Source organism: Cynocephalus volans, chromosome 15 (assembly GCF_027409185.1).
Source record: "Cynocephalus volans isolate mCynVol1 chromosome 15, mCynVol1.pri, whole genome shotgun sequence".
Lineage (NCBI taxonomy): Eukaryota > Metazoa > Chordata > Mammalia > Dermoptera > Cynocephalidae > Cynocephalus > Cynocephalus volans.
The window spans coordinates 50,050,529-50,078,473 of NC_084474.1; the positions used below are offsets into that span (position 1 = coordinate 50,050,529).

The following is a 27,945-nucleotide window of genomic DNA, read 5'->3' on the forward strand; positions in this document are numbered from 1 at the left end:
GAAGGTATACCTGTTCCCCAATGTTCATCGCAGCACTCTTTACAATAGCCAAGAGTTGGAACCAGCCCAAATGTCCATCATCAGAGGAGTGGATACGGAAAATGTGGTACATCTACACAATGGAATACTACTCAGCTATAAAAACGAATGAAATACTGCCATTTGCAACAACATGGATGGACCTTGAGAGAATTATATTAAGTGAAACAAGTCAGGCACAGAAAGAGAAATACCACATGTTCTCACTTATTCGTGGGAGCTAAAAATTAATATATAATTCACACACACACACACACACACACACACAAAAAAAAAAAACCGGGGGCGGGGGGGAAGAAGATATAACAACCACAATTACTTGAAGTTGATACGACAAGCAAACAGAAAGGACATTGTTGGGGGGGAGGGGGGGAGGGAGGAGGGAGGGAGGTTTTGGAGATGGGCAACAATAAGTCACAATGTATATCGACAAAATAAAATTCAAAAAAAAAAAAACAATAAATAAATAAATAAAAAATAAATAAAAATAAAAATAAAATAAATAAAATAAATAAAAATAAAAAGTACCTCAAGGCAATAGAAAAAAATCACTTTTTTGATACATATTAAAACATTTTAGTCAGTTCTTCCTGATGGCATAACACGACAAATACATGAGACCTCAAACATGCTTTAAAATGACATTCAGCAAAGTATTTAAAATTTAATAAATAGCAATAATCACACACAAATACATTTTTCATACTCAATCATTAAGCTACTAAAACAGACACCTGAAGAATAAATAAATAGGAATTGACAATAAAAAAAATATGCTGGATTTTGCAATTCATTCTACCTAAAAAAGAGGGGTGATCTGAATGATTTCTTAATTTTCTTTTCTTTAAGATTGTAGCATGATACCCCCAGGAATAAAATACATTGAAAAAAATCACTCTTACAATAATGTAGTTTTAAATACAACAAATAAATATGAAACTAGCACCGCATTTTCAAGTTGTAATAAAAAATGCCCTCCCCACCCCCCATAAAAGCTATGGAAATATATAGTCATTGTGGTAGCAAATAATAGTATTTAAAGTGATAGTGCTTGTGCACTAAACTCATCTGAGACCTTGATATGATTTTAGTGCAAATCCCTAGGGTCCAATACAAGCATAACCCTACATTAGGGAAAGACATTACCAGTTGGAACTTATCTTGTACAATTTTTGTACATATTTTGCTTAATGATGTCTTTAAATAGAGATGAAAAAAGAAATGACTTGGGATTTTACCATTTGGTTTGTACCATATTAGAGTATTAAAGTCAACATTAGAAAATCTATAAAAGAGGTTTGTTTCTGCCATTAATTTATCTAATTCTACCTAAATTTTACATCACTGCGTTTAAACATAAAAGAAAAATTGTTAGAAAAAATTTTCTTCCCTTTGATAAGTTCATATTATGATAAAATCCAATAATAGACAAGTTGTTATACAAACAAAAACACAGGTGAGTATAAGGGTGTTTTTTTTTTTGTATATTAACCTAATATCTAGTATATTAAGTTACAAGATGTGTTGGCAAAAGCATAAAAGGTTCAATTAAAATGAGGTATTATTTTGTACAAACAAACTTTTAACATAGGATAGATAAAATGACAGTCAAATGAGTTTCAGCAGCCATATTTCTATCGTGAACTACAGCACCAGGATAAAAACAATTAGTAACAAATGAAAGAACATTATTGAACAATATGAATATATAACGCATTTTTAGCTGCTAAAATAGTAAACTCTAAGTTCATAGAGTCACAAGTTGTTTTACTTAACCATGCAGGCTAACCTATAATAAGAAATCACCCTGCATCTTTTTTCTTTTTAAACTAAAACTAGTTTAATTGTAAAGTTACAAAAAAATGAATGGATATTGCTCCAACCTGTATACAATCTCCCTTATGTGATTCGTACCTAACAAAGTAACAAAGCCTCATCATCACTCGTTTCATTTTTCATAGTTGCTTCTAAGCAAGTGTGTGGTATCTGGGCAGTGTGGACAATTCCACAGCGCTCACAGGGGCCATCTCGATTACTTGGCCTTACTCCAGGGTTTGTTGCACTATATTGTTGTCTAAACCCTTGTCCTTGATCTGAGGCAAGATCAAGAAGAGGTCTGGAGCAGTCATTCACATCAAAGTCTGAAGCTCCGTCAGCAACTGGAATTTGCATTTCAACATCATCATCTTCTTCTCTTCCATTTACCCCATTATCAAGTTGTCTCAAAGGACTCTGGTTCTGATTTATGGAGCTTGATCGCGTTAATGTAAAACGTACACAACGTAGCCCCCGAGTCACACGACTTAGCACGCTTGTAAGCTGGTGACTTGCTGGACTCACACTTGGGGGTTCCACACTTGTCACATCCCTTCCATTATCCGCATGACCACCTCGAGTAGTCTGGGTTGAGGAACTTCCACATGCTCCTGTTGCTGCTTCTACTGCTGTTGTGGGAGGGACTTTTGGGGGCAAAGGAGCTGCAACGCCACCAGATGCTCCTGCTGCATCTCTTCTCTCATTTTCTGTGTCTGTATCATCAGACTCCAAGGAAAAGAAACTTCTGTGAGTATGACTTCTTTCAGATTCTCTGTTGGTACTCTGACTAGGGACAACCTCAAATCCATCTGCTGAGACCAAAGCCAATGACCCCAAATGACGTGATCTTGCAAAATTAAAAATACGATTCCAAATGTTGCTGGATCTGCCTGCCATAGGAAGCCTGAATGAAGTAAATCCAAGCTGAGATCGTACAGCTAGCCTCAGATTTTCCAAAACAGAAAAGAAAAGATCTTAAGATAGCTAACAGCAAGTTATTAAGATGGAAGACACCCTTCTCAAGAATGTGTTGTGGCTAAAAATTCTACTACTCGTTATCAGGGTCTATGGAAGACATATTAAGTTCTCTCACCTATACAGGTTCATCTCACTATAGAATTTAATCTATAACTTGAATCACTGCTCACTGCGTTTAAGATTTTGGGGGGGGGGCAGCTGGTTGGTATGGAAATCAAAACCCTTGACCTCAGTGTTATCAGCACCATGCTGTAATGAACTGAGCTAACTGGCCAGCCCTGTTTAAGATTTTCTTGATACTTCATTTTATATAGGCAACTTTAAAGTAATATTTAATGTCAATTATGTTATTTTGTTTAAAAACCTCACACAGTAATCCAATCCTAAAAGCATATCAAAGCTAGAAAATAAAATCATTTGATATTTCTACAACTAGGAAAGTAGAAAAATCTCTACCATAATTCACCAAGTGACTTAAGGAATATGAAAACTAGGTCCTTATCTGTTTTTTTTTTAGAACATAGAACAAATTAGACTTGATTTATAAGGCTGAAACTTTCCAAAACATGTGAAAATTGGTTCTCAAAGATTTGCTGAATGAATGGATACTGAGGATTTAATTATATTGTCACAAATAAAGGAATTAATATATTTGTAATACAGCACAGAAAGTAACAAAAAACAACAAAAAAGCTAAAAAAATTTACTTGTTTATGGCACTACACGATGGTATGCGGACATCTGGATTTCTTCTCAACCTTTAAAAATTTTTTTTTTTTTTTTTGACCACTGGTTGGTATGGGGATCTGAACCCTAAACATGTTTTACTTTCTACAGTTTAGTATTAAATATAAAATACCATCATTATTCTTTGAAAACTGATGATTTTTAAGTAGTGCATATGTAAAATAACCTTAAAAAAATCTTTTTTCTAGATGAACGAATCTACAGGTTGTTCTTTAAAAATGTATAGCATTTACATAAAGTAATCTTTAAGCTCCATCTAGTGGTTATAAAAAGGAGTATTCAAACTTGAAACAGCTTTTTATCAACCTAGCATTTAGTGTATTTAAAATAGAGTATTTCCAAATAGTGGTAGTTTCCCTCTGCTAAAACTCATGCCTCTTGCCTTTACCCTCACAGAAAAAAGAAGTGAATAGAAAATGGAAGATGTGAAACTTATATTTTCCATTTCTGTGACTGGTATTGCAATCATCTGTGATTTCGATATAGGCCTTTTCTACAGTGCTTTGGACATAATTCATGGAAAGCTAAGAAGCTATTATCATAGGAATATTTCATAGTCTAGCTTTAATAAAACACAGACTTTCAATAAGAAATTTAGGTATCAGCACACATGGATTTGTTATGCAAATAAGTAATATTTTTCACCAATTAAGAGGTATCTAAATTTAGAAAAACAAAACAACAGAACAAAAACTACTTGTTCACATCCCTAATGATCTTCTCCATAGATTGGTACTCAGCATTCAAGTTGTAAGGCTCTGTGTGAGCACTATGTTATTATATCCAGCAATGAACAAAAGTCTCTTCAGATATCCCTCCATGTTATGCAGCTATCGCCAGCAAGGTCAACAATGCCTTCGGCATACTTTAATGCCAACTTTAACGTTATAGTTTATCATAGTGAGGTGCAGCTCTCTACTTAGTTAAAAAGTCTGTTTAATTAAAAGATTGCCAATCTAACATTAGATTCTATGAGGAGACTTTATGAATATTTTGGAAATAAGTTTTATATACTTCTTCAGTTTACTCAGAAAGCATTTTTATTGTGAGTGAGACAGTAAATTACAAGATTATTTTTCTTTTTAAAAACTGCTATGGAAATTTAATAATTTGTTACAAAAAGTTTCAAACTTGAGAGTTTACTCAAATTAATGAATAAAATCTAGCTTACTATTCATAAACACATTTTATTTTTAAATGCTGTTGAAGTAGAATTCTCACACAACATTTAATTATAACCTTAGAGAATGAGATAGTATACAGTAAAGAATTTAACCTTACCCAAAGGCTTTGTCCTTGGTTTCTGGGGATGTGATCTCTAAGCCCTTGGAATGTCATGACTGATAGAAATGTCTTTGCTTGGGGGCCTTGGGCCAGCCAGAGAGTAACTCTGTGATTTAGGATGGAGGCTCTAAGTCACACCACCAATGTGATGAAGGGTGGGGGATTTGGGTCATGTGGTATCAGGCAGTCTCTGGAGGGGTTAGAGAATGAGATTAGCCAGAAGTGCAATTAATCACATCCATGTGAGGGAGCCCCAATGAAAACTGTGGACACGAAAACTAAGATGAGCTTCCCTGGTTGGTAATATTTTGTGCATATCGTCACACAACTGTGTAATGCTCTCCTATCTCTATGTGGAAAGTACCACTGGAAGGTCCATGTTTGAACCTGAACTCTGTCCTGTGTATGTCTTCCCTTGGCTGATTTTAATCTGTAACCTTTCCCTGTAATAAACCATAACCATGAGTAAACAGCTTTCAGTGAATTCTGTGAATCCTAGTGAATTATCACACTGGAGGGTGGGTGCAACTGGTGTAAGGAGTGAAGGCTGTCTTGTGTGGCCTATGCCCCTTCTCACTTAGTGTTTAGAGGTGGTGGATAGTAGATGATGGAGCAGGTGAATGGAATTAGCCATGGTCTGAAAGCCTACTTAAAGAGAAACTTTCCCCGTAACAGGGACAACAATATAAAGAAGCTACAATTTAGGCTTTTCCCTATTTTGCACACAAACTTCCAACCAGTGAAATTTCTAAATTATTTACTTAGCAAATTACATCAGGAGAAATGTTTTAAAACTACAAATTCTCACCAAAGATTTCCTGAAAGACCCAAATAAAGTGACAGACTGTAGTCAGAAAAGTCTTTTACCAAAAAAGAAATGGTCTTCCATTTGGAACAGAATTAAATCACTGGAAAACAATATTTAGAATTTTTCTTAATCCCGATACTGAAGAAAATTTTTATAAATGTTTCTTAAATGAATCTACAATTTAAATGTATAAACTCTTACGCCTAAAATGAACCTGAGCACACATTTAAGCATTGAAAAAATTATTTTTAAATTGCTGAGAAATTTAAAGAATTCAAAAACATTAATAAAGAATTAGTTACTATATAAAGAAAATGGTATATATTCTTAAGTAATGTAAAATCCAGCTTGAGGAAGTTTTTCCTCATGTGAGGTGGAAATGTTAACTTCATTTTGATTACTTTTACTTCTGACTGGTTAATCTAGCTTAATATATTACTAGAATATTAATTTTAGCATTCACTCTTAAATCTTCTAAATAATCAGTTCAAGTAGAAAATAATTTGCCAAACTTGCTTTTGAATTTTAATGCACTGAATTATCCTAAACAATAAAATGCTTAAGAATCTCACAACTAAATTGGAAGAATGAAAAATATACTCCTGTAATTTGTAGTATTTGTTAAAATATAATGAAAAAAATTATAATTTCAAATCTTCCATATATTTAAACTTTGACCTGACTGCAAAAATGCTGACAGTCAAGGGTCCTTGTCTTACCTTACATACAGGCATAGATTTCATTTTAAGAGGTATACTGAAATAGAGATCATAAATTACAATACACCTGATTAAGCGAACAAACAGTAAAGTCTTCAACTGGTGGTATTAAACCCTGAGCGATCAATTGTCCATAAGAGGGAGGGGCTTCTCTTCTTAACAATTCTGCTTCCACTCTTGACAACTATGTTTCAAAAGACCTTCGAGAACAGATGGGGGCGAAAAACAGTTAAAAAGGGGGGCAAGGCAAAACAATAATTTTCAACTCGTAGTAATTAAAACAATCTGAATATGAGTATAGTTGATCATTTTTAAAAGTTAGTCATTCAATGAACATTTACTGAATATATGTAGGGATAACCCTACACTGGGAATACAAAGATGAAGCGGTGTGCTTGTCTTCATGGGGCTTTACACTAGTAGAACCCTAGATCACTAAGTTTTAATAAACTGGAAATCCCTTTAAAAGGTAAAGAAAGAAATAAAAATACTAGATTTTTAATCCCCGAAGAATATGCGGTTGGGCGGGGGGCAGACTTTAGGTGACAATATTTGAAAGTTCTCAGGAGATGCTTTTATTCATTACATCCAAGGCATTTATTTGTCAGATAAGAACGTGAAATGAATCACCAAAACTTTTTAGGATAGCTGGTTCTTGAACTCAGGACCTCTGACTCTTCATTGTGCTCTTTTGTTGCAATGTGGTAAGTTTTCTGGCCATTTATACTTGTTCAAAGAAAAGATGCAGCAATTATTACAATATTGTGCATCTGTGTGCCATCTACTATCTTAGATGTCTGGTAGGTAAAGTTCTTTGTTAAATGTATTGTTTGTAACTAACCTGGGAGTGAAAGTCATTGTCTCCACAACAGCCTTCTGGGGACCTCTCTGACATTAACTTCCCCCAGGTCCACGTTATCCTGCACCATGCAGAAAACTACTGTCTCTGAAACTCATTCTTTAATAGTTAACTGTGTCTTAATGAAATAAGAACTCTGAAGTGTGGCTCTTACTGAAGTCTACAGCATGACATTAGCCTTGTACTCCAGTCTTATCTCCTATTAGTCCTTCATAAGTGTCTTTGGCTCCAGATAAGTTGAACATGTGCTCACTCTAAGCACTGCTGGGCATTCCTACTTCTATTTTCCTTTTCCTTTTTCTTTTTTTAACTACAACACCTTTTTCCTATCTACATTCTACTCATACATTTCATTGGCACCTCACCAATTAAAGCCTTTCCACATTCTCCCATTAGATAAGGTACTTTTGACTTTTATACCAGTTAGTCTTACAGTTCTTAAAGAACTTATACTCCTGTCTTCTTACTCCATGCACAAATTCTTTCCTCATAACTGTAAACTGCTTGTGATATTCATTTTTCTATTCACCTGTATAGTGCTTTGATCACAGTTCTCAAATATCTGGAATTGTTGAATTAATATGAGGGCACTTCAAAAAGTTCATGAAAAGATTCATATTATCTTTTTTTTGAAGTATTATCTTTTAATTCTATTTTCCATAAACTTTTTGAAGTATCCTTATATTTATAAAAACAGCAAAAAAAAAAAAAAACAACTGAGAGTTGCAGCTTACAAAATTCTGATAAAATGGATTAATCTGAGAATGGGAGTTGGTAAATATAAACTGGCCTTTCTCACATCATAACTAAGCCTTTTGAGTCTTGGGCTTTTCACACTAATCTCATAAATCATAAACAATATTTATACATTTATAAACTAATATAAAATAAAAATACATTGCTAATCATTAAAGTAGTTGTTTAAAATATTTGGGCCATGCTTTTACTGTAGAGAGCATGACCAGTATCGTTTTGTTTTGATACTGACCTTCATTCAAACATTCTCAGAGAATAAAGCTGACAAGTACATCCCAGTGCAATGACGAGTAACAAGCCACAAATAAGGCTCCCTATGACGGCTGCAGTTGTGACTCTGGTAGGCACAATTACTGGGCAGTTCTCCTCATCGCTCACATCACCACAGTCATCTTGAGAATCACATACCCAGCTTTCAAACACAACGATTATTTTTACAATGAAAATTTCCTGGCTGGCAAAAGAAGCAGTTTTTTTCATCTGATCCATTTGGGCAATGATTCTGATAGTTGCAGCGATCAGAACGAGGATAACACACGCCATTTCGAGAACATGGAAATTCTTCCTTATGGCACATGGTACAATTGATTTCATCCCTTCCATTTGGGCAATGCCAATATCCATCACAACGCTGCTGCTCAGTATAACACCCCCAGTTACCTCCGCAGGGTATTTCCCATGGCAAACAGAAGCCATCTAGCTGGTAAGTAGCATTAAATCCCCTTGCAGTGTTCACTTTATTGGCACAAAAATGTACCCTTATCTGTCCAGAAGAAGAAACAACTGTAAGAGGTGCATGAGAATCAAAAGCAGTTGTTAACACACGCAAAAGCTTGTGTGGATTTTCCTCTAATCCATCATATATTTTGACATAGTCACCATAACCAGTACCATCAAGTTTAAAGTCAGTGAAGCTCAAAATGACTTTACGATGATCACCAGTGTCTATTAACCAAGAGCAATTGCTTCCAGGAGGATAAAAGTGAGAATAAAAAAAGTGGATAATTGGGAGAATAGAAAATACCATAAAAATATTTTAACCATTGCCCACAAGTTGGCACATCACAGTCTATCTCATCTCCTAGGTCAAGGCAGTCAATGTTCACATCACATTTTAAGGATTCAGGGAGACAAGTGTAAACTTTGGTGAAACGGGAAAGACACTGGAACTGGTTGTAAGCACAGGGCTGAAAAGCAGCAGCTGTTGGAGGATTCGCTTCTTTGGCACAGATCTCTTCATCGGAACTATCTCCACACTCATCCATGTTATTGCATTTCCAGGCTTCTGGTATACAATTTCCGTTACCACAACGAACTGATCACAAGCACAGTTTGGTTCCTCAGATTTCCCTGGCAGGATGTGGGTAGGAGAGAGACGGAGAGGGAAGCAGAAAAAACATACTCCTCAAAAGATATATAACAGCAAGTGGTATTTTCATAATAAACGATTAGGCCCAAGTGATAGGGGTTAAAAAAATCTTTAAAAAAATGGGTTAAGTTCTAATGACAAAGTAGTACTGGCACATCAATTATTCAATAATTCAATTTATCGAATGCTGATTACTTGTTCCATAAAGATCTTTGTATTTTGATCTAAAAGGAGAAGGGACCAATTCTGTTTTTGCAGACAGCTATTTTACTGCAGAACATTTAATAAAATGATGTCAGATACACAAGCCAATAAGACATATTGCCTAAGAATTTTAAATAACTTCTTTCATAAACACAATTAAAACAATGATAGACTTTTCTTAATGAAGAAAAATTTATCCACAACAATCACCTGTTCAAGTAATTTTTTCATATTGTTCTGTAGTTCTTGTCTCTCTATATACGTATGTATACATAAATATATATATACACACAAACACACACTATTTTGCTATATACATGATAGTGTATTTTGCAAGCCCATTATTTAGACTCAAACTTTTGCCAAGACTATCATAAGATCAACTTTATACTGTTTATAATGTTTCATGTAATCAGAAAACAGTATTTCCAATTTATAATTTCTTTTTTAACATGACTACAAAATACTACATGAATCTGAGCTAAAGGTATAAATTTATTCATCAAAATAAAAGGAAGGGGAGAAAAAAATTGAGGTGCTTACAGAATTCTGATTACCTTTGAATACCATACTAAATATATAACAATAATGAGATAGGGAAAGGCAACCAAACAACATTAGATTCCTGCAGTACCCAAATTAACAATTTTGGGCCAGTATTTGCTTTTCACCAACAACTTATTTATTGGTAAATAGGTAACTTATTTGTCAGTGAATAGCTAAATAAATATTACAACGGCTGTGTTTTTAAGAAAAAAGATAAAAAGTAGCATATGTTTGCTAAAGGAAACTATGTAATCTCAAAAGATGCAAAATAATTTTTAGCAGAAAAATATACATAACTCTAATGCTCTGGATTATTCATTTTTGCATAATCTGGTCACCTTTTTTTGGATACAGTTTAAGAAAAGCAAAAGATGACTACTTTTTCTGAGGCTATAAACTATGAAGATGAAACTGGTTATGTTTTATCTTTGAAGGTGTAAAAACAATGATAATTCACACACAAAAAGTATATTCTAAAGTAACTTTCAGGATGTGGGTAAGCACTTGAGGGAAAAAACTACTTGCAAAATAAAAAAATGCATTTTAAAAATAAATGCATTCAAGATGTTTAAAAAGATGTTTAGTTTTTGAAATTAATCATTTTATTAGGATTATGCAAAACATCGTTTGGAAACCCAGCCCCAGACCACCTGATTTTAGCATCTAATCTTCAATCTCAGCTGCCTTGAGGGCCTAGTCATCATTAAATGGATGTTGTTTTGAAATTAACTTCAAAGTGACTGAGCAGTTAAAACCATAAAATTTGGTTCAATATTTTTCTTATTACTTAAAAACACACCTGAAAAATATGCCAGTCTGAAACCCTTTCTAGAGATGCTGTTGTCTGAATGAAACCTGATCCAGACATGATCTTGTGAAGAGATATATGGAGGTGGAATTGTGGAACCACAAGCTCTGTAACTTTCAATATTCTTGTATGTTTCTATCGTCAACCAGTCCAAACTGCATCTTCTGGACCCTTGAATATCAAAATCCTGAAAACTATACACACACAGAAAAGTTATGAAAGACTACAAATAAAGTAATTTTGGAAAAAAAAATTCATAATAAGACAGTGTAACTGAGGACATCATTATAAGCCTGTATACATTCACTGGTTCTCCTGAATTTTCCAGGCCTATGACTTTATCATCAGCAAATAATAATACTGCTTCTGTGTTCCTAATATTTGTATCTCTTTTCCAGGTTCCAGAACCTTCATATTCCTTCTTCATAAGTAATACCAGATTACAAAATAATACTAAAAAAAAGCAGGTCATAGTTGGCACCTTTTTCTTCTCCATGTGTGTTTATTTAGGAAAGGCCACTTCAAATTCAAAATATCCTAAATTGTTCTGTGTTTGAACCAGATAAACTACTTCATAATTTGATGAACTGAGGTACACACAGAGAAAGTCAGCCTTCTCTTACATTAGACTAGTACATCTGCTTGCTTAATGAAAAGTTTGTAGCACACATTTTCAGGAGAACAAATAGCACAAAATGTGAGTAAAATAAAAAAAAATTAAAAGTTAACAAACAAAAAAACATTTTCAGTGAAAAGCCCCTAAGTTTGGGGATATTTTTTTACATAAATCACTTTAGATCTAAATATCTTGTAGTTCATAAAATATGGGCATAAGTAAAGGACAAAAAAGTCAACTGAATAAAAGCACATACAAAATATGCTTATGAAAAAAGAGATACCAAAATATAATTTTCCAATATCTGAACAGGTCTCATCAAAAAGTGATATGACTTTATCTTCTTGCCTCTGCCTTAAACTAAGTAATAATGAAATTATCCAAGGATTATTATACCAGAATTTTCCTCTTTAAATATTCTGAATAGCCGTAACAAAAGCTGATAGACAATTTGACTGTTTTCAGTTTTTCACTATCATTAATGATGATTTTGAATCCTTATACATGTATCTCTCTCTCTCATACGCATGAGTGAGTATTTTTCTAGGACACAGTTTTCTAGAAGTAATATTCCTGAGTTAAAAGACATGATTCCTTTTTAAATTTAACAGACACTGACATAAAATATTCATACTAATTCACGATTCCACAAAGTATGTATCTAACTACCCTATAACCCACCCCTCTAGCAAAATGAGGTATTCTATTTTTTAAAAATGTATTGCCAATTAGGTGGACAAAAGATTTATCGTTGTTCTATTCTGCATTTCCATATTTACTGATACTGAAATACCTTTTCCTATGTTTATTGGTTATTTTTATTTCTTTTCCTGTGAATTGCCTTGTTACAGTCTTCATTCACTAAAATTTTTTATTTACTTAAGAACTTTTTATATATTATAAACATGGACTTAATTGGGGGAATGTCTGTTATGCAAGGCATGTGTACATCTACCCACACCCACATTCTCTCCAGTAGTTGATGTGGTCGGTCTTTTTCATTTTAATCATTGGTGGGTGTGAAATGGAATCTCTTACGTGGTTTTTAGTGCACTTCCCTGAAGACTAATTATGTTGAACATCTTTTCATATGCTTATGGGCCACTCATATCTTCTGTGAAGTGTCTGTTCTTCTGCCCATTTTGAAAAACCTGGGTTGTCTTTTTGAGTTATAAAAATTCTTTTTATATTCTGGATTCAGGCCCTTTATTTGATATGTGTATTACTAGTTTTTTCTTCCAGTCTATAAGTTTGCCTTTTCATTTTCATAATGGAATCTTTTAATGTGTAAAGTTTTTAATTTTAGTTTTGATGAAGTCTAATTTATTATTTTTTCCTTTATGTTTTAGCGCTTTTAGTGGATACCTTTGCCTACCCTAAGATCCCAAAGATAATTCAACAATTTTTTTCTTATATTTTAGAGTTTTAGTTTTTACATCTATACCTAGGATTTATCTTGAATTAGTTTTTGTGTGTTCTCAAGTAGGGGTCAAGATCTTTCTTTTTCTTCTTTCATTTATCTAGAATATAGAATATACTAATTTTTGTTCTACCACACAGTTAAAATACTATCTGATTACCCTGAACTTACGGAGGTTTGGTTTTACACTTTGTTAGATTGGGTTTGTTTAAACCCACTTAGTTTAAACGAAGGGCAAAGTAGAAACAGAAAATTGTACACTTCTTCTAGAAGAGGTCAGCCAGAGATAAGCTCAGTAGTTGTGCTTAAAGATGTAAACTTGAAAAGTATGACAGTTACAGGGTTCCAATAACAATCCAAGGTGTTTAGGAAGCCGCTCTAAGGCAGCAAGTTTCAAACTCCAAACTGTCTCCCCTGTGATGAACAGGATTCAAACTCCAAACTCTGCCTCCTCTGTGGTGTTCAGTAGCTGAAATCCTTGCACAGCTTTTTCAGCCTTCCAGTTGTTCCTTGGGGTCTCCTTTAAGCATGCATAGTTCATGGGTCAGCAAAGGATTTGAGAGGAATTTATATGCAAATGTAAGGGCTTCATAGTTTGTGGCTCTCTCCTTTCCAGGATTTGCTTTTTCAGTTTCCAGTCACTCTGGTAGCCTCAACTCCATTCTGGCTCCTCAAGCTTTCAAGACTATGATGATCTACTTGAATTCCAGTCACTCCATGCTGCACAGACTGGTGAGAATCTTCAGGCAGCAGGTAGGAAATGAGCATTTTATACCCAATGTGGTTCCTTTTCTCAAGAGTGGAATACCCTCCATTTTCTGCCAGCTTCTGATTACTCTCTAGTGCCTTGAAATAGTTTTTAAAATTTTATCCAAAGTTGATAATTGTTTATGGGAGGGCCAGTTCCACTGAAGCAAGATAATCTCTTAATCTATTTTTAGTCCACTAAAATGTTTAAGATTCACAAAAGCAGGGACCTTGTCCAGAACAAGAAATCATCAACAAATATCTGTTCATGTATATACCCTATCAGATTTGGTTTGCTAATATTTAGGATTTTTTAATGCATTTATAAGTAGAATTAGTTTTCAGGATTTTTTTTAGTGTTCCATACAGTTTACATTGTAAAAGCACTGCTAACATACCTATGCCCTGTGCCTCTTCAGAATACAGGGGAGAGATTTCAATTTTTTCATGTTTTTTTTTTTTTGTTTGTTTAATCAGCATTTCTTAAACTTTTTCCAGTCAGTTTTGGTAATTAAAATTTTTTTAGAAATTATTCTTTTAATCTGGATAGTGAAATTTATTACTACAAAGCTGTACACAGTACTTTCACATAATTTAAAGATTTTTCATATCTATGGTCCTTAAATTTGCTTTGTTAGTAAAGTTCTGTTTTTTCCTTCCCAATTTCACACCACTAATTTCTATCTTGCATTATTGCAATGACTAGGGGTTCTGGCACAGAGTGGAAGGGTGCATTCTTGTCTTCGTCTTTGGTGCTGAAATTAACTTTGACATTGTTTGTTTTTTAAAATTTTTTAACAGACATCCTTTATCAGGTTCTGAAAATTCCTTTTCTGTTTATCTGGTAAAACTTGCCTATAAAACTATCTAGGTCTGGAGCTTTATTTTGAATGTTGATTCTATTTCTTTAATGGCTGTTGATTTCATCAGTTTTCTAATTCTTCTTGAATCGATTTTGGTAATTTACATTTTCTACAAAATAATCCATTTCCTCTAATTGTATAAAAGAATTAACATAAAAGTAATACGCTATTATGACTTTTATAATCTCTATTATATCTATAATTATAATTTTTCATTTTTATTTATTTGTATCTTTTCTTTTTTCTTGTCTTGCCTTGAGTTTTGTCTATTTTCCTCACTTTTTCAAAAAGCCAATTTTTTGTTTTATTGAATCCTATTAATTTTCCTGATCTTTTTTTCTAACTTAAAACTTACCCTCTCATTCTTCTAAACTTGAGTTAAGTGTTGAACCTTATTTATTTTCCATCTTACTAATTTTTAAATCAGTGCATTAAAAGCTGCAAAGTTTTCTCTAAGTACTTTTTCCATGTGTTCCAACACTTTTAATATGTAATACTTTCACTATGGTTTTAAAAAAAATACCTAGTCCCACTGTGTTTCTTCTTTAATGCAGGAGTTATTTGGGAATATGTTTCCAAATGTATAGGTTTTGTTATTTTTTTCCCTTTATTTTAATTGCATTGTGATAAGAAAACACAATCTGAATGACATAGAGTCTTTAAAATGTATTAAAGAATTCCTTTGCGACTTAACAATTTTCTTTAAATGTTCCACATATCTTAAAAGAATGTGTATTGTCTGTTGAAATAGATATGAACATTAAAGGTGTGTTAAAAAATCTTCCACTCTAATTGTGGATTAGTCAAACTTGCTTGGTAATTCTCCACATTTTGCTTTGCATGTATTTTAGGCTATGTTTTTAGGTACACAAAATTCACTACTATTGTATCTTCCTAGTAGATTATCCCATTTGTTGCTAGTATTTTGTGCCTTAAGGTCAGTTATGTCTGATGTTAATCCTCCTACACTAGCTTCTCTTGATTGGTATCTCTGAGGCTAATCTTTATCCAACCTTTTTTAGAATTTCTGTATTAGTTTTGTTTTAGGTATGTTCTTATAAGCGCTCTATAGTGGGATTATGCAAACCAACCAATAAACCCAATGGGATAATCTGCCTTTTAAAGGTTTGAGTCTATTTGTGTGTTTTTGTAGCCTTCCTATTTGGGGAATTCACATTTTCCTCCTTTCCTATTTTTTGAATTAATATATTTTTTTAAAGTTTCTTTTTTTCTATGAGATGCATCAGATTGTTTTTTCTATTTTTTTTAGTAGTTACCTTTACATATTTTAATTCAAATACTAAAACACTTTTTTTCCTAACAAAGGCCAAGTAAGAGTATTGTGTTTCTATTCTCTCAAGTTGGGTGGAAACAATTTACAACTTTATTTTCACTAACCCCTAATTGAAATTTAGGATTTCTTTCATTTAAAATATTAACAACAAGCTATGACAGTACTTACAAGTACCTGCCACTCTGTCACTATTAGAAATCAGAGGTTTCAGTAATGGGCTGCAATAATCAACCACATTGTATATCGACAAAATAAAATTAGAAAAAAAAAACAAAAAACAGAGTTACTACTTTGAAATTACAGGATTTATTAGAACTATCACTTGATCTTGTTACTGTATTAATAAATAAGCATATATTACTATATCATAAATATTTAAAAATATCTGATAGCTGTACTTTAATATAATTGGCCTCCTTTGTAATGCTATGTATTTTATTTAATGAATTTACAAACATTATCTTGAAAGAGAATTCATTTTTCACCAGACTACCAAGTGTCCATGGCACAAAAAAGGATAAGAAAGAATCTCTTGCATAATAAAACTTAAAATGTCTGGTGTGAATTTGTGTTCCAACTTGATTTTGTGGGCTGTCTTCTTAGTATTAAATTTTTTCAATCATTCTAAAATTTTGGGTTGCAGGCTTATTTTGTGGAAGGTTTTTTGGTTCTCACTTTTTTTTTTTAACCCTTTTTACCTCTATGTTCCCCAACCTGGGTTTCCATTCCAGAACCAGTCTTAAATAGTGGTTCAGAGTATTACAGATCCTCTCACAGAGTCAGTAGGTGGCACAGTTATATATCTGTCAGGGTATGTTCTCTCACCTCTCTAAGCTCTCAGCCCCCATATAAGTTCAGGCAGTGGTTAGTGGAAGCTTTTTTCAGCCTCCTTTCCAGAACAAAATAGCCTGATCCTAGTCCTTGGATTCAAGCAAGGTGCTAGGATGCAATCCTATTTCCTATGGATAAGGTGGCCTTTGTTGATTTTGGTGGGTTCCAAAGGAGAGAAATGCCTTTATATCACCATCTTCAGCCAGTTTTACACAGAGAGCTCTTAGTGTTGTTTGTTTATTCTCCGTAATTTTAGTTTCCCTCTTCTATCTAGATTTTTTAAAACCATGTTTCTATTTATTTTAAATTCCAGAGTGAATCGGATTTTCTTTTTACCAAAATGCTTTAAAGCATCTATCTATCCTAGATAATCATACCCTTTTTCTTCTGACTTAATAATATGGTAAACTAATTTAATTTAAAACTTCCTAATACTGTCTAAATGAGCTGCATTTGACTATGGCACATGATTCTTTTGAATCATTTATTTAAGATTTTACATAAATAATCACATGAAACTTGTCTGTCTTTGTGTACATATATATGCATATCGTCTTTTTAAAGTTTTGGTATTACCAGGATTATGGCTTCAGTAAAGAACTATGATTGTTACTAAAATAACCCGATATGTGCAAATTCTAATTCATTAACTTCTTCCAGAATTTAGAAAATCCCTCTTCAGATGTAGGGCTCACCTCTAATTTTATTCTGCATATCAGTATTGTGCTTCGTCTTTGATGTATCTTATTTTGTGAAATCTCAAGGATCCAACACATGATCTAAACAAGATGGTAGTATTCTATGTAATCTCTTCTGTGCTGGCAAGAATTTCCAAGTTTTATATAACTGAGTTGGTAAGCTGCAAGTTTAATTTTTAGGTTAAAAGATAAAAATCTCTATAAATTCTAGTCCTACAGTGAAAAAATCCAATATTTGGTAAAAATGTTACTTTGTAAACACATTTATACTTAGTCATATTACAAGTAACAGAAAATAGGCATATTGTTCAGATTCCATCACTGGTACTATAGCAGAAAGATAGCCTTACTGGTACATACTACCAATCAATCAAACAGGATAATCACACTTTTCAGAGGAGTGAAAACAGCTTTTATATGCACCAAGCTCCAGGGTTCCAGAAGACATAACCTGGGGCAGAAGGAACTAAAAGGAAAACAAACTATGAGGGTACTTCAAAAGTTTCATGGAAAAATAGAATTAAGAGATAGTAAGAATCTTTCCATGAACCTTTTAAAGTACCCTCCTATATGACCCCTGTTTATGATTTCCACAGAAAAAAGGGAATGGGTGACAGTTCTGTCTCTCAAGAGAGACTGGTTCTCTCATTAGTTAATATATATAAAAAAGGAAGATGGAAAAGTATGAGAAAGTATGCTAAATTTACAAGGCTTTAAAAAAAAATGTAAAATGAAGGTATGAGTCTATGATCTGCAAAGTCCCTCCAAATTCTAAAATTTCGTAATTCCTACCCATAAAAATGTTGCACATGAAAGGATGTCGAAGGTGCCTTTGTGCTGTAGCAGAACACCGTCTCTGTGATGTGAACGGCATTCTTATTTGTGTTTCAGTTCCAAGTGCAGTTCTTTGTTCAGGCACACAGGTTTTTTTGTTTGTTTGTTTGTTTTTTTACCCTTTTAGGTAGTTTTCTCTCTAATAACCTTGATATAATTTCCTTGAGCAGGCAATATCTAGTTCTACTCAGTATTTGCTCCTTAGTATCTTGTTCCCACACTGTTTTTCTCTGCAAATATTCAGTAAATGTTTTTAAAATTAATCTTAACCTTCCTTATTTATATCATATTTATTCTTAGACTAAAACTTATGGTTATTCTCCCTAGGAATGCCTTTCACTCTGTTTTCTTAACAAATGTCCTTTTGTTTCAAAGTCAAAAAAGAAAGATTTTTCTAGATAAAATATTTATCCATTAGTAGCTTCTTACAAGTTTTATACATATGTACGTATACACAGAGATGCACCTACAATCATGTTTTAACTGATTTAGGTAGAAGACTCTACCTAGATCTCCAAGTGAATTACTAAGTTTTGTTTATCCCATTGCAAAAGATTAGTCTTGATCCTAATAAGCTATGTTGAAAATGTGTATTTTTCATTAAAAATTAGCTTAGAAGAATATAGATGGCTCACTACAAATACATTACCACCATTAGAAAATATCAAAACATAAGCCAGATGTGCCATTATTCTAAAATGATACAGCTATACTTTATTATATCTAAACAATCTTCTTTCTATATTACTGCATGTTAAGTAATGATATTTGGGAATTGAATTTATATTTTGTAATAAAATATTATATATGTAATAATACATAAAGGTATCAGAATTACCTTATAGTAATGATTTCCCCTGGGTTTGCCCTTATGAACCAGCTACAGTTGACTTTGGCAGGATTTTCAGAAGGCCAGCCTGGGCTCGTGATTATACCCCTTGGTGCTCTAATTTGTTCTGGAGTCTCTCCACAAGCTGGAAGATAGCCAAAGCAATCTTAGCTAATTATTATACTTTAAAACACACCATTAAGTAAATCAGTGTTTATTATTTAAAAAAACTCCAAAACTTGAAATATCAAATCATATACAATAAGATGTGGTATTATCAACCTTAAAAAGCTTCTATTATTCTGGGCAGGCCCTGTGCCTCACTCGGGAGAGTGCTGCGCTGGTAGTGCCAAGGCCGAGGGTTCGGATCCCATATAGGGATGGCCGGGGCGCTCACTGGCTGAGTGTGGTGCGGACCACACCGTGCCAAGGGTTGCGATCTCCTTACCGGTCAGGAAAAAAAAAGAAAAGCTTCTATTATTCTAACGAGACATTTTAATTTCCTCCTTTTTAGACAAAGTACCTTATCCTAATTAAGTACGTCTTAGGCCTATAAGCAAGTTTCCAAATAGTACTAAATAACAGTTCAAGAGTTAGGATTGCTAGCTTTAACCCTGGAGATCACTCCATCCAACCATCTTTTTTCAAAACTCATCTTTTAAATTTGATTTCTTTATTATAAATTGCCTAAAGTTCACTGGTACCAGGGGTACAATGACAGTTATCACAAGTGATGTGGCAATCTTTAGAAATAAATACTAATACTGAACTCAAAAACCATAAGAACTTAGTATAGTTACATAATTGCTTGTCTTCCAAAAGGTAAGACTTGTATTATATCATAATAATTAACAAATTAATTAATATTCATACCTATCCAAAAGAGTTGTTCAGTGACGAAATGATTCAGTGTGAGCAAAGTGCCTGGTACAACCTATGGCCTGAACTCCTACGCTTTTTGAGTTCTGCTGTTAGTTTAAAAATCAGGTAACCTAATTTGTAGATAACCAAATATCCCCATTACAACTGGAATTTGGAAAAATTACTTTTGTTTTTTGATAACAAAGGTCATAGTCTATTCAATTTAGGTTAAGGATACTAGCGAGTGTACTATAAAATTTAAAGAACTTTATCCAAAATGATTAAAATAAAGCAAGTTGGGCTGGCCTACCTCAGTTGATTAGAATGTGTTGGTAATAACACCAAGGTTCAGGTTTCAATCACCGTACTGTCCAGGTGCCAGAAAAACCCACCAAAAACAAAAGAATAAAATAAAGCAAGCTATATTGCTTAAAGTCAATCCTTTGTCTACATAATAGCCCATTCCTTGAAGAAAACATATAATCAATGCTTTAAAAGTATATTCTACTGCGAAATAAAATGGGTTTTTCCTGGAAATAGGGTATATTGCCAAAGGAATCTGGTTTCAAATCACTTTCAGAAGTGTGGAGATTCATGGCACAGAACAGACAGATATCACACATCAGAGGCTTAGCATTCATCCCATTGCCCCAGCACAGTCAAATCTTACAGTTTTTTTTGCTATTGCTGTTTCATTAAGAGTAAATTTCCTTACAAAAAAAATTTCGATTTTAATGATGTTTTATAAAAAGACTAAATTTATCCAAATGTAATTCTATTTTAAAAGCTCATTAATAATAACGTGCCAGAGTTTTGCTTCCACTTTGCTCTGAGTTACCATCACGATAATTTAATAAGACATTACCCACTTATAAGACATTCTTTTTTATTATCTCTTACCAAAGCATTCTAAGTCATTTATAGGACATTTTTTAATTATCTCTTACCAAAGCATTCTGGAGTAGTATACTGAAGGAATTCTTAAGTTCAGGAAGAAACAAATAAACAGGCAAGAACAATCATTACACCCCTTACCCAAAATACAGAAAATTGTTCATTTTCATTAAAAGACTCATCTACATTAAAGAGAATAATACAATTTTGAGTTAAATTACATTTAACTTAGATGTATAATACTGACACATAAGTACTCAAATACTCATTAGCTGATTTAACAACAGTGAGATATGAGGTAGAAGTAATTTATGACAAAGTAGAAATCTGTTAAGCTTTAAATGAATGAATTGACTAATTATAGGGGAAAACTAGAAAGAATTTTATTAGGCTTTTTAGTTTTATTAGATTTTAAGAAAAATTTCCAAACACATGAGAAACCCATAGGTGGTGCTCTTATACCTAAAACAAAGTTATATTCTGGTATGATACTCAAAAATACATGTTGTAAATATTTTATTTTCACACAACTGCTCAAAGATAAAATGTAACTCCCATAAATAAATTATCTTAAGATTCAGTACTTAACATTTCTAATTCAACACATACTTTTATAACACTATTTTAAAATATTAAAGATTCCCCCAACCAAAAACTACAGTATCATAAAGTTTCTCCCTGAATTTGTTATAAATACATACATTGATGTAGTTTTGCACATTTACAATATGACTGAATTTGGCATTTTGTTCCAGATCCAGCTAGTGGCTTTTTATCAACACATTTTTGCATATACAACATACTGGGCAAGTAGATAAATACACTCTGGCACAATCATAACTAATTCCCTTTTAATAGCTAAGAATAAATTCAAATGCCAAAAGAAACCATTAACAAATTTTTCCCCTCCCTTTGGGGTTAAAAGTTTGCCCATACGAGGGGTCTTTAAAAAGTTCACAAAAAATGCGTATTTCGAAAAACCTATGTATGCATGGATTGCAACATTTTTTTTGCACCAAAATAAATTCATACAAGCATGCATTCTGCTAAATCTGAAGCAAGAACAAACATCAAATTTATAGTGAAACTGGGTGGACAAATGATGACATCACTGATGCTTTACAGAAAGCTTATGGGGACAAGGCTCCAAAGAAATCAGCAGTTTACAAGTGGATAACTCATTTTAAAAGGGACAAGACGATGTTCAGGATGAAGACTGCAGAGGAAAATCCACGTCAATTTGCAAGGAAAAAATTAGTCTTGTTCATGCCCAAATTGAAGAGGACCAACAAAAAAACAGAAACAATAGCCAACACCATAGACATCTCAGCTGGTTCAGCTCACACAATTCTGAGTGAAAAATTACAGTTGAGCAAAGTTTCTGCTCAATGGGAGCCAAAACTGCTGCGCCCATATTAGCTGCAGACAAGAGCAAAGCATTCAATGGAAATTTTAAACAAGTGGGATCAAGATCCTGAAGCATTTCTTTGAAGAACTGCAACAGGAGATGAAACGTGGCTTTACCAACAGAATCCTGAAGACAAAGCACAATCAAAGCAATAGCTATCGAGAGGCAGAAGTGGTCCAGTCAAAACAAAAGCAGAGTGATCAAGAGCAAAGGTCATGGCAGCAGTTTTTTGGATGCTCAAGGCATTTTGCTTGTGGACTTTCTGGAGGGCCTGGAATGATAACATCTGATTATGAGTGGAGAAAGTTAACCGAACTTTAGCAGAAAAACTCCCGGGAAAGCTTCAGCAGAGAGTCCTTTTCCACCACATCAGTGCTCCTGTTCATTCCTCTCATCAAACAAGGGCAATTTTGCTAGAGTTTTGATGGGAAATCATTAGGTATCCCTCTTACAGTCCTGATTTGGCTCCTTCTGACTTCTTTTTGTTTCCTAATCTTAAAAATTCCTTAAAGGGCACCACCCATTTTTCTTTTAATAATGTAAAAGAAGACTGCATTGATATAATTAACCCCCCAGGACTTCAGTTTTTAGGGATTGACTAAATGACTAGTACCATCACCTACGAAAGTATACTGAACTTGATGGAGGTTCTGTTGAGAAATAAATTTTATATTTTTTAATTTTTATCTTTTAATTTCATTTTCCCATAGACTTTTTGAAGTCCCCTTTTATATACAGGTAGATGTGGAATCAGAAGACCTAGATGCTGTCTGTTTTATCTATCACTTACTGGCTTTGCCATAATGTAAACTACTAAACCTTTTTGGGTCTTACCTTCCTCGTATGTTAAAATAAGGAATTGCTATTTGTCATTTTTGGGGCAGATGCAGTGGGGTGGCTGGCTGGTACAGGGACCTGAACCCTTGACCTTGGTGTTGTCAGCACCATGCTCTAACCAAGTGAGCTAACTGCCCAGCCTAAGAGTTTCTATTTGAATTGAAGGAGATGCCAAGGTTTATTTCAGCCCTCAATCATGTACCTCTTCTCCTCATACTGTGATATATTTCTACTGTATTTCTGATAACTCATCACGATGCATCAATACACTTTTCATTTTCTTACTTTGCATTTTCTCTTTGACCCATTGAAGTCAGACTTCCAATTCTTTATCTCCACAGAAACTATGCTAGCAGGCAAAGGCCATCGCTGACCTCACTGCCAAATCCAATGCACCTTCAGTCCCCCATGGGGCTAAAGCACTTGACACTGACTTTCTTTTCTACCCTGATTTTGCTGACATCACCTCTTCTGGTTCTCCTCCTAATTCTGACTGTTCTGTGTTAATTCTCTAGCACTAGATCCTCCTTCCTCAGCAAGCCCCTAATATGTTGGTGTTCATGGTTCATTCCCAAGCCTCTGCTCTCTTCATTCTCAATGGAAGATCTCATCCACTCCAACAATTTTAACTATGATTTATAGATTATGGGTTTAAAATCTCTAATGCAGAGACTTAGCATAGTCAAATGCCCCCTGGATATTCCAACCTCAAATTCAACATGATCAGAACTGTTTCTCAAATCCTTCTCTTTATCCTCTATTCTGAATATTCATTGTCTTAGGCATCATTTGGCTGAAGGAACAGGCACTTAAGTGAAGAAGAAATTTACTTTAAGAATACCATAGGCGTCCTACACTGTTGGTAGGACTGTAAAACGGTACAGCCATTATGGAAAATGATATGAAGGTTCCTCAAACAACTTCAGACAGAACTGCCATATGACACAGCTATCCCACTGCTGGGTATATAAAGGAATGGAAATCATCATGTCAAAGGGGATATCTGCACTCCCACATTTATTGCAGCTCTATGTACAATAGTCAAGAGTTGGAATCATCCTAAATGCCCATCATTGGACAACTGGATAAGGAAAATGTGGTACATCTACACAATGGAATACTACTCTGCTATAAAAAAAATGAAATACTACCATTTGCAGCAAAATGGATTAACTTAGAGAAAATTATGTTAAGTGAAATAAGCCAAGCATAAAAAGAGAAATACCGCATGTTCTCACTTATATGTGGGAGCTAATAAAAATACATAAATAAATAAACAAATAAATAGAAAAAAAGACAACAATCACAATAATTTCTTGAACTTGTTAAGAGAAGAGAACAGATATGATGTTGATGGGGGTGGGAAAGGGGGAGAAGGAAGGGGGAAGTGAGGAATTGGTAAAGGGCCACGAAAATCAACTACATTGTATAATGGTTAAAAATAAATAAATTAATTAATTAATTAATACCATAGGTAATCTCAAGGATTTTCAAGGACAGAAAAAAACTAACGCCAGGCCTCACAGCAACTAAAACTGGATATTTCTTTTTTTCTTTTTCTTTCTTTTTTTTTAAAAAATTTTATTTTGTCGATATAAATTGTGGTTGATTATTGTTGCCCCTTACCAAAACCTCCCTCCCTCCTCCTTCTCCTCCCTCCCCCCCAACAATGTCCCCTCTGTTTGCTTGTCGTATCAACTTCAAGTAATTGTAGTTGTTATATCTTCTTCCCCCCCCCCCACGGTTTGTTTTTTTTGTGTGTGTGTGTGTGTGTGAATTTATATATTAACTTTTAGCTCCCACCAATAAGTGAGAACACGTGGTATTTCTCTTTCTGTGCCTGATTCGTTTCACTTAATATAATTCTCTCAAGGTCCATCCATGTTGTTGCAAATGGCAGTATTTCATTCGTTTTTATAGCTGAGTAGTATTCCATTGTGTAGATGTACCACATTTTCCGTATCCACTCTTCCGATGATGGACATTTGGGTTGGTTCCAACTCTTGGCTATTGTAAAGAGTGCTGCAATGAACATTGGGGAACAGGTATACCTTCGACTTGATGATTTCCATTCCTCTGGGTATATTCCCAGCAGTGGGATAGCTGGGTCATATGGTAGATCTATCTGCAATTGTTTGAGGAACCTCCATACCATTTTCCATAGAGGCTGCACCATTTTGCAGTCCCACCAACAATGTATGAGAGTTCCTTTTTCTCCGCAACCTCGCCAGCATTTATCGTTCAGGGTCTTTTGGATTTTAGCCATCCTAACTGGGGTTAGATGGTATCTCAGTGTGGTTTTGATTTGCATTTCCCGGATGCTGAGTGATGTTGAGCATTTTTTCATATGTCTGTTGGCCATTTGTATATCTTCCTTAGAGAAATGCCTACTTAGCTCTTTTGCCCATTTTTTAATTGGGTTGCTTGTTTTTTTCTTGTAAAGTTGTTTGAGTTCCTTATATATTCTGGATATTAATCCTTTGTCAGATGTATATTTTGCAAATATTTTCTCCCACTCTGTTGGTTGTCTTTTAACTCTGTTAATTGTTTCTTTTGCTGTGCAAAAGCTTTTTAGTTTGATATAATCCCATTTGTTTATTTTTCCTTTGGTTGCCCGTGCTTTTGGGGTCGTATTCATGAAGTCTGTGTCCAGTCCTATTTCCTGAAGTGTTTCTCCTATGTTTTCTTTAAGAATTTTTATTGTTTCAGGGTGTATATTTAAATCCTTAATCCATTTTGAGTTGATTTTAGTATATGGTGAGAGGTATGGGTCTAGTTTCATTCTCCTGCATATGGATATCCAGTTATCCCAGCACCATTTGCTGAAGAGGCAGTCCCTTCCCCAGTGAATAGGCTTGGTGCCTTTGTCAAAGATCAGATGGCAGTAAGTGTGTGGGTTGATTTCTGGATTCTCTATTCTATTCTATTGATCAGTGTGTCTGTTTTTATGCCAGTACCATACTGTTTTGGTTATTATAGTTTTGTAGTATAGCTTAAAGTCAGGTAGTGTTATGCCTCCAGCTTTATTTTTTTTGCTCAGCATTGCTTTGGCTATGCATGGTCTTTTATTATTCCATATAAATGTCTGGATAGTTCTTTCCATTTCAGAGAAAAATGTCTTTGGAATTTTGATGGGGATTGCATTGAATTTGTATATCACTTTGGGTAGTATGGACATTTTCACTATGTTGATTCTTCCAATCCAAGAGCATGGGATATCTTTCCATCTCCTTGTATCCTCTCTAATTTCTCTCAGCAGTGGTTTGTAGTTCTCACTATAAAGATTTTTCACCTCCTTGGTTAACTCAATTCCTAAGTATTTTATTTTTTTGGTGGCTATTGTAAATGGGCAGCCTTTCTTGATTTCTCGTTCTGCATGTTCACTATTGGAGAAAAGAAATGCTACTGATTTTTGAGTGTTGATTTTGTATCCTGCTACTGTGCTGAAATCATTCATCAATTCCAAGAGTTTTTTTGTAGAGGTTTTAGGCTGTTCGATATATAGGATCATGTCATCTGCAAACAGGGACAGTAAAACTGGATATTTCAAAGTCAGAAATTGAGCCTGCCTTTGTCACCTCTCAGGGAATCAATGCCTGTTTTATTTCCTACACATCTGCCCAAATCTTCCAATTGGCTTCCTCTGAGTCCTCTATTTTTAATTTCAGTGCCTTATAAATTACTTCCCAATCACCATAACACTTCAACTTTAGCACTTACCATCAACTGTAATTTCATTTTCTTTTAGTTTATTATATGTATACTACTGTTATCCACTTCATATTATTCCTTTTAAAGAGCTTTGAGGTGGCTTATTATTTCAATCCATTTGATAAAACTTGTCTCCATTTTCTCACTTATAAATGGGGATTAAAACACTACCTCACACATAAGATGTTGCAAGGATTAAACACACTGCTTAGATTATAGTAAACTATCAATAAATAACATCGCACAACATGCCAAACCAGGTTGGTTTGCAGAAGTGCCTAGAATGCTGTCTTGAGATGGCTACTAAGGCTGTTCAGACTAAGTGGGGAAAAAGGGCAGGGATCTGAACTCTTGACATTGGTTTTATAACACTGCACTTCAACCAACTGAGCTAACCGGCCAGCTCCCACTGATTGTTTATTTAACATGTGCTGGGCACCATCATGCTCTAGAAAGATTGAGAAATTATGACACAGATAAAAGCCAGGATAAGAATGGAGGTTGGGACACATAAAATTTTACTTTAGGAAGTAAATCTTTTGTTTTAAACCAAAAAGTTTATATGGTTTTGCTGGTTTGAACCTCATCTTTCCAGATTTTGACTATACTTCCAATTTATGATACATCAATCCTGACTTCTTATTACCTCCATTCATTCTATCCATGCTTTTTATATTGCTTATACATAATTATTTTAGCTATGGTCTGGTTAAGTCTTTAATAAGAACTAGTTTATATGTAATTGGCAAATAGAGAAATCTTGTCAGTATAATGAAAACTGTATAAGATTTTATTCCCAATATGCTAATGATTTGAAATAACTAGAGGTAGGAGTTTTCACAGTTTAAGAAAAAAATATAGAATCCTCGTAGAAATAGCATCCTTTATTACAAGAAGTGGTTGCTTTACCGGGTTAAAGAATTGCTTGGCAAATACCACATGTTCTCACTTATTGGTGGGAGCTAAAAATTAATATATAAATTCACACACACACACACACATACACACACACACACACACACACACACACACACACACACAACCGGGGGGGGGGAAGAAGATATAACAACCACAATTACTTGAAGTTGATACGACAAGCAAACAGAAAGGAGATTGTTGGGGGGGAGGGGGGGAGGGAGAAGGGAGGGAGGTTTTGGTGATGGGGAGCAA

At 34.1% G+C, this 27,945-nt stretch overlaps 1 protein-coding gene across 1 annotated transcript in view; it reads right to left on the minus strand.

The window, feature by feature from the left end:
• Positions 1 to 1,850: 1,850 nt before the first annotated feature.
• LOC134363678 (low-density lipoprotein receptor-related protein 12-like) overlaps positions 1,851 to 27,945 on the minus strand; it is a 43,601-nt gene continuing 17,506 nt past the window's right edge. The window contains 8 exon segments of the mRNA XM_063079260.1: positions 1,851 to 2,828; positions 6,451 to 6,590; positions 8,238 to 8,426; positions 8,428 to 8,990; positions 8,992 to 9,317; positions 9,320 to 9,355; positions 10,924 to 11,126; positions 19,074 to 19,209. Coding sequence (XP_062935330.1) covers positions 1,954 to 2,828; positions 6,451 to 6,590; positions 8,238 to 8,426; positions 8,428 to 8,990; positions 8,992 to 9,317; positions 9,320 to 9,355; positions 10,924 to 11,126; positions 19,074 to 19,209 — 2,468 coding nt within the window. The 3' untranslated portion in view covers positions 1,851 to 1,953.